The 8,099-nt window shown below is 44.4% G+C and overlaps 1 protein-coding gene across 6 annotated transcripts in view; it reads right to left on the minus strand.

Annotated features, from left to right (window-relative positions):
- Window positions 1–6,041, minus strand: part of SCUBE3 (signal peptide, CUB domain and EGF like domain containing 3) — a 118,141-nt gene extending 112,100 nt beyond the window's left edge. For 3 of the 6 annotated variants that reach the window (XM_083744942.1, XM_083744940.1, XM_083744944.1), the window contains exon 1: window positions 5,268–5,816. In XM_083744942.1, the coding sequence (XP_083601068.1) occupies window positions 5,268–5,349 (82 nt within the window). In that variant the 5' untranslated portion in view covers window positions 5,350–5,816. Of the gene's footprint in view, window positions 1–5,267 lie in introns of all 6 variants that reach the window. The other 3 variants (XM_083744939.1, XM_083744943.1, XM_083744941.1) reach the window with 3 other exon arrangements.
- Between the last annotated feature and the right edge of the window lie 2,058 nt (window positions 6,042–8,099).

The raw sequence follows: 8,099 nt of genomic DNA on the forward strand, positions 1-8,099 counted from the left end.
TTTTTCAGCAGGGGGCCGGTCCACTGTCCCTCAGAACTTGTGGCGGGGCAGACTATATTTCGAAAAAAAGGAAAAGAACAAATTCCTATGCCCCACAAATAACCCAGAGATGCATTTAAAATAAAAGGACACATTCTACTCGTGTAAAAACGCTGATTCCTGGACCGTCTGCGGGCCGGAGTAAGAAGGCGATTGGGCTGGATCCGGCCCCCGGGCCTTAGTTTGCCTAGCCATGAGTTACAGTAAGAGGTGGTGAGATGGGAGGGGGGAGGAGTAGATCATGATGTATCTGCAATCAAGTGAATTATATTCTTAAAAAATTCCCTTGTTTGAGGCCCTGCAGGTGCTTTCTGACTTTAAAAGAACCCAACCCATTATCTCCCAAATCCATCAATGCTCTGCATCAGCCTTCTCATAATCATACTCTGCACCATTGCCTCTGGGAAGGTATAAATTGTAATGGGAGGCAGAGTCCCTTCAATTCCATTGAAACACAATCCACAGGAATATTAAGATTTTAGCATAGCCAAATTAATGATTTTAACAGTGCATTAACAATTTATTTGAGTTACTGGCTTACCATATCTAATTCTCACTAGATCTTCCAAAATCTCATTTAACTTCACTGCTTTTGGCACCAGAAGGATTTATATGCTAACTAGCATGTACAAAGGTGCATTTAAAAATTGTTAGCAGAAAATGTTCTTTTTGAACACTGGACCAATGCAAACAATGCATTGTTATCTGTTTCTGAACACAGGGAGGTTGTCACTGGACTTCCTGATTTGAAGAAGATCTAAAGGAGCAGAATGCTTTGAGAAGATAAGCACTGAGTTGAATTAGTTGTGTATCTTACCACTGACTATTTTCACAAAGATAAAACGGGATCCAGCCTAGCCCAATAAGGGAGACAAAATGGTGATCAGGTGGTGAGCTGTAATGGATGGGTATTCCAGATCACAGGCGCCGACTCCATGGGGCCTGAGGGGGCCCGAGCCCCCTCAAAAATTCGTTTGGGGGGGCTCCGCCCCCCCAATAATTTAAAAAAATTATTAGTTATATTATGCTTTGTAAAATCACAAAATTATGTTGCTATTTTTTATTTTCCTTGTTTGACGATAGTTACCTTTTAAAATACATTCAGTAATGAGTTAAAACAAAGCTACTCCCGATCTAGAGAGGGGGTGGGGTTGCGGGCTCTCGACCCATCAACAATCTCGCGGGGCTGGCGTCAGCCCCACGAGAAGCGGGGATTCCCCCTAGCTCATTAATATTCACTGCCCACAGCGGCAGCCAATCGGCTGCCGCAAAGGGCGGGCCCTCACAGGTTCACTTAAGGTCGGGGCAGCCCGGGGCTCGCCCCTTTCGTTCCCCCAGCAGCAGCGGTTTGGAGGTCTTGGGCCCCCCCAATATTTTTTATAAGTCGGCGCCCCTGTTCCAGATATGAAGCGAGTCATCCATCCCCATCCACTACCTTAACAATGTTAGAAGCAAACTTCTAACTATTTGAATTAGTCATTCCCAGAAGATGGGTTGACAGGTATCAGAACATCACAGGAACCTGGTGGGTGTGTTCTAAGTCTGTCATCAGAGAGAATGCTGGGCAAAAATCTGCCCAAGTGGCCCTACTTTCAGAACAGAGAGGATTTGATAGATGAGCCTCCCACAAAGGCAAAACTCCGCTGGCAGGCTTCACTGATGTAAACAACAGAAACCATGAACATGAGATATTTCTCCCCATCCATGTTTGCCAAAGCATATCGACTCCAACGTTAGTAGAAATGTTATCATCACTATACTCACTTCCAGATGAAGCCTGGCCTAGTAAGATAAAATCCACTTACTGCAAAGGAGTGCCAGTCTACATGATTTGTCAGTTTGGGTTCAATTGCAACCTATTTGAATTGTCAAAGTTTGCACATTAAGCATGAAAAAAACACCCCCAAACATTTTTCAGATTTTTCTGGCCACGAGGCTGAAGCACTGCTTCATCTTTTAGCCAGTCCTTCTGCTTTTCTACATCTGTGAACAGCCACACAAAATTCCACTTTCTGAGCACTTTGCCTCCAAGTGTATGAAATGGAAACAGAATGTGCTGGACATTCAACACTTACAATTCTTTGTTACCATCTTTTGTTGTCTGTTTATGAAATCCAGATTACGTGGGTTTATATAATTCTGCCCACCATTCCAAAACTGACCCAGCAAGTTTAGTAGCGATCCAACCATTCTTGTATCCCCTGGCTTCTCTTGAAAGAGTGCTGGAGAATGATTGAAATAAAGCTGTTTCTTTCAGACTAAACAACCAGTGGGAAATTCATAATGTTATTAAGAATGTCAGCAAGGAGAATTCTAATATTCCAAATAAATCAGTGAGCCAAACAAATGCAAGAATCATTGTTGTTTTAGATTGTTTATTAAAATGTAGGCAAACCCTGTAACATATAGCTGTAATGCCTACAGCAATGCTGTGACTGGGCAGTAGACAGGTGGAAGCTGGACAGATTTATATTTTGAAAGCCTGCTCAGCAATGGATGAGGGCCAATTTGATGGTCGGAGGGTGAGGGATAGACCAGCCTCTTCCCCACCCCACCCCTCAAAGTTTCATAGCTGCCACGTTTCATAGCCAGAGGCACTGCTTCTTCCATATCCTCTTTTGAGCCATGGAGCCAGCAATCTGCATGAGGCCAGGTGTGGCCCTGGGGCCCCCACTCTCTGATTCTTGAAGGTAGTGGGCAAACCTTTCGTAAGAGCCACAGTGCCCAGCTGTTGCACAACAATGTAGGTAGAAAAAAATAAACATGCTTCCTAAGTATATTATTCAGCTCAAGTGTAAGCCACTATTCTCCCCTGACACCTTTTTTCTTACCTCCTTTTTTACTCTAAATTAATCATGTTCTTTAAGTTTTAAATCTTAAGGGTGGATCTCACATACAGAAAATTGTGGAACTGGAAGAAAAAGGGACAGAGCAAAGAGAAGGAAATGTTGCTTCCTTTTCCCCCTGCCTCCCCACATCCACACACTCTCACCCCATTCAGCTAAGAGATCTGCGCACAGAGATCCGCAGGGCTGCATATCCAAATGCAGGTACCACTGCAAGCAGGGTAGGCAAACTGCAGCGGCATGGATGGGCATCAATCTGGTTGATCCTCAGTTTCTGATCCAGTAGGTCACCCATGCTCAGAAGCATTGTTCCAGCCTGCAGATCTCTAAGCAGAGGAACAGGGCAGTATGGAGCAATCTCTGGAACCAGTCACTGCAGCACCTCTGCTTGAGTTCACCCTTGTTTTGGCCTCGGTCCACAGAGATGCAAACAGCATGGTTCCTTTAGGCTGAAATCCTAGACCCACTTACCTGGGAGTAAGTCCCATTGCACTCGAACGAGACTCACTTATGAGCGGACATATATAGGATTGTGCTGTCAGCTTCACTCCCAACCCCACCAGTTGCTCTCTACTGCCAACATTTGGCGACATTGGAAAGGCAGTGTGCCTGCACCACACTTGGACCTCTCCTTCTTTTGAGGGTTTAGGAAAAGCGTGCCATTTTGATTCATAATCACAACGGTTTCCAGAAGAACGGAGAGGACAAAGTGCCTCAAGTTCAAACTTTTTGTGTGTGACTATCGCTCACTCCTCCCCAAGAAAATATCGTTCTCATGAACAGCAGCAAGTGTGCTAGCAACATAATCAATGTACACGTCTTGCAAGATGAGCTACTGTTCTGGGTATTTTGAAATAGAATGACCTCAATACATCAGGAATAATTATAAAAAAAAAATAAGAAAGAAAAATGGTCAGGATCCCCAGCCAATGTATTGACTTTTATTATCATTATTTGTTTTTTATACTACTTAATATATTAAGTATATCTCTAAGCAGTGTACAGAAAACAGAAACAACAACAGACAACTTAAAGTATACACGCTATGTATAAGAAGTTTAAGTTATTGATATTGATTTAGATAGGTTAGTAACTTTGTACTAATGTACGTCAGCATTGTTCCACTGAAATGTCATTTCAGATCTCTTCTACTGGAAACTGAGGCAGTGGCTGTTTTTAACCTGCTCATTTTTAACCAAGAATCTTGCCCAGCTCCACATCATGTTCTCCTCCCCTTCTTCCCCTGAAGGTATCCGTCAAGTCTCTACAGGATGGAATTTTGCTTTGCTATTTTAGCATAAATCTGGCCAGGGCTTCAATGGAATTTGAAACCAAAAGGCCTTAATAAATAAATATTGTGATAAGGGTATGAAAGCAATGTATGAACCAAAGATAATCAAGAGAGGAGAGGAAAGCCTGAGCATTCCTTTTTAAGCTAAAAGCATACAGCTTTACATGAAGCCAGGTCCTCTCTTTATTGTTTTTATTTTGTCCTCTATAAAGAACACACTCTTCTACTTTTCCAGTCTGACTTCCTTTATCATCTATTGTGTGTTTGCTTTCATTATTAAAAAATATATACTTCTAAAGATATGTCACAGTAACCTTGAGAGTGCTTCCCCCTAAAAAAAAAAAAAAAAAAAAAACCTTTTGAGGAGAAAGGGAATAGGTACAAGCCACATGGCTAATATATTGTCATATCACGTAATACTTATATGGTGGAGTCCTTTAAAACATCTCCAGATCATTCCCCTACTTCCATCACATGCTGTTCCATCCATTTCATCTGGAGGTGATATGCTACTATTACAGCAAAAGGAAAACTATAAAGAGATAGGCTATATAATTGTCCATGTGTGCATCTGCTTTTTTCATGAGGAGAGACTACAAAGTAATCAGGCAACTTGCAGGTAGACACATGCAAAATATGTCTCTTTGCTCCAAATATCTGTGTCTAGCTCTCAAGCTATATATGCGCAGCGTACAATAACTCATTGGATTCAACAAAGATAATCACGCACGTGCATGTCTCATCAATATTTCACAGGTAATTATTTCTAAAACCATTATTGATCCCACAACAGATAAGAGGAACCAGGGAAGGGGTTACAGATAACGATCTCCTCCTTTCTAGCTCATGGGAGGAGTGAAACTTTTTACAATATCCACCCCCACAACCAAACAGCAATTTTAACAGAATCTCCGACAAAACACAGCTACTAAAAAAAAGTTTAAAGGGTGGCAGTAAAAGGTCTGCATCAAATTAGGTATTTTGCTGATGCTTGCCAATCTCACTGGCTGACTAAAGGGTTAAAAATCGGGGGACGATGCATACATACACAGTTGGGGTAATAGGAGGGGGGAGAGAGAGATTCTTCTTACCTTGACTGGCTTTAGCCATGGTGTTGCCAGAGTACAGGAGAAAGGAAAGCGTGTACAATCCAACAATCTCCAGGGCCCCCATTACAATTGGCTTGTATATGCAGAAAGGTCGGGCCAGGAAAAGAGAGGGGGGGTCTTCTCTGATGCTTTCAAACAACGCACTGAGCGCATGCAAACTTTAAGCCGAGAGAGAGAGAGAGAGAGAGAAAGAGAGAGAGAGAGGGGGGGGGTCTACTCTTTGCTGGTGGTGTATACTGGAGAAAGCGCTTTAGGAGAAAAGGATGGCCAAATCTGCTCAGGATTCCGTTGGGTTTCCCTGATGCTACTTTAAGTAGGAAGGCAGACCCGCCGCGGTATCTTTTTTAAGTGGACTTGATCGTCCTTCTCCCTTCAGCTGCTTCCTTTTGGAAGAAGGAATCCCAGCCAGCTCCAGTTTGGTTAAAGAGGGGAAGAGATTAAAAAAAAGCCACAGAGTGCCTTGCTCTCTAGTGCTGGGGACCTGTGAAAGGTCCATCCAAGCAACGCCCTTTCCCCCCACCCCTTTCTCTCTCTCTCTCTCCCTCTCCCTTTCTTTCTATTTGCCTTCTCCTGCTGCTGCTCCTGCCTCACTCCCTCCCACCCGCCCGGGCTGCGCTCAGCTCTGCCTGCAGGAATTTACAGTCTGCCACTGGGGGAGTCGGGCCAGTAGCCATGGAGACCGCTTCCCTGGGAGCAAGGAGGTCAGGCGAGAGACCATGTGCAATCAATGGATCAATGCAAACTCCCGTGCGAGCTCCAGACCCAACAAGCTCCCTTCGCAGGCTCTTCCCCCTACTTTGCCCGGCTCGGGAGGAAAGAGGGGAGGGGCATGAGAAAGGGGGATTGTGCTCAGAAAAGAGAATTAAGAAGGGAAGGAGAGGAGGGGGCGAGAAACCAGCTTGCAGATGCCATGACCTGCAACACTTTAGTCCCCCCCCCCTTCTCTCTCTCTCTTTTTACTTTTTTGGTGTGCCTAGGCTGAAGGCAAGAGACGTGCTCTCGGATCAATGCAAACTCCAGATCAAAGAGCCTTGGGCTCTCTCGCTCTCTCTCCCCCGCTATACGGCTAAGCGGAGGGGGAAGGGTGGGATTGCGAGGAGGCAGAAATAATTTTTTAAAAAACAAAACAGAAACGCTCGACAAAGAGTCTTTGCCACGTTCTACTAAACTCCTCCAGGAATACCCCCCCGGGGGGGGGGGCGACTTCCCTCCTGAAGGAAGGTCACCATCCCATTCCTTGTGCGTCCTTCTGGACCGGCCTTGATTTGCAATCCCTCATTAGTCAAACGATTTGTTACTATTGTTTTTAAAGAACGATCATTGCTGTCTTGGAGCCCAAGAGTTACATACAGGAAAGTCCGGGAGCAACCGGTGGTCTATTCCCCACAAAGAAATGCTCTAGCAGAGTTGGTCAGACTTCAGGCTTGTGGGATCTACCTGAACTGGGAGCTCCACCAAGTGAAGCCAGGTGGAAAATGGTGTGTGTGGTGGTGATGGGGGACACAACATGCTTTTAGGAGCAAGAAACATTGTTTGCCTTTGAGTAGATGTTCAGCCCAGGAATTTGTCTGCAGTATCAGGACTGAACTCACAGGCCTGTCCAGATCTGCTTTTTCTGTGGGCTTCTACAGACCTGCTCCTTGAGCATTCATCTTGATTTGCTTGCACAAAGCTTATGTGGAAGTTAGGCTATATCCAGTCATTATTGAGCATTCTAATTTCTATGTAGGGTGGCTATAGGACAATGAGCTTCCGTTTGCTTGCACTGGGTTATACATCTCCCCATTAATCATTTGTTCATCCACCTTTCAGTGGATTTCTCCAAAAGTGTGTGTGTGTTAATGGATTTGTTCCATCAGGGCAACAGGGCACTTTAATTGTGCAAACCTACATTTCCACTATGGAACTTAATCCCCCCCCCCCCCGCAAAAAAAAAAAAATTCAACCCAGAAGCAACCTGTGTGTGTGGCTGGTATACAAGGGTCTGCACACACGTATGGTTTCATGCCATGTTTTTCCTAGCTGGAACACACCAGTGGGCAGTCATGGATGAAATGTGTCCTTGCTGTGCGTTTCTCACTCCACTCAGCGCTTTGCTTAACATTCAGCCTGGTGAACTCAAAAGCTTGCTCACTATTTTGTGACAAAAGAATCTGTTGGATCAGGCCAATGGTCCATTTGGTGAAACATCTTCTCACAGTGGCCAACCGGATGCCTCTGGGAAACTCACAAACAGGACACAAGAGCATTTCCTTCTCCTTTGGGTTCCAGGATCTAGTATTCAGATGTTGTCTCTGACCATGGAATGCAGAGCATAGCCATAGCAGCTAGTAACTGATGCTAACCTTGTCCTCCATGAATTTGCCCAGGCCTCTTTTAAAGCTACCCAAGTTAGTCGCCGCCACTGCCTCCTGTGGGAGCATGTGCCACAGTTTAACTGTGTGAAGAAGTACTTTCTTTTACCTGTCTTGAATCTTCCAACACACAGCTTCACTGGCGTACTAACGTTATGAGAGAAGGAGAAAAAGTTTTCACCATCTGCTTTCTCTATGCCATGCATCATTTTATAAACTCCGATCACGTCTCCTCTCCCTCACCTTTTCTCTAAACTAAAAACTCCCCAATGCTTCAACCTTTTACTCACAGGGAAGTTGCCCTCCATCCCTTTGATCATTTTGGTTGCCTTTTCCTGAATCTTTTCCAACTCTGCAGTATCCTTTTTGAGGTGAGTCAACATTTCAGTTGGTCACGATTAAAGAGATTTGGAAAGTTTCAAAATAAAAGCGGCAGTTTTAACTATAAGACACATACGTT

The sequence above is a fragment of the Podarcis gaigeae genome, assembly GCF_964106915.1.
Source record: "Podarcis gaigeae genome assembly, chromosome: 6".
In the NCBI taxonomy this organism is placed as follows: domain Eukaryota; kingdom Metazoa; phylum Chordata; class Lepidosauria; order Squamata; family Lacertidae; genus Podarcis; species Podarcis gaigeae.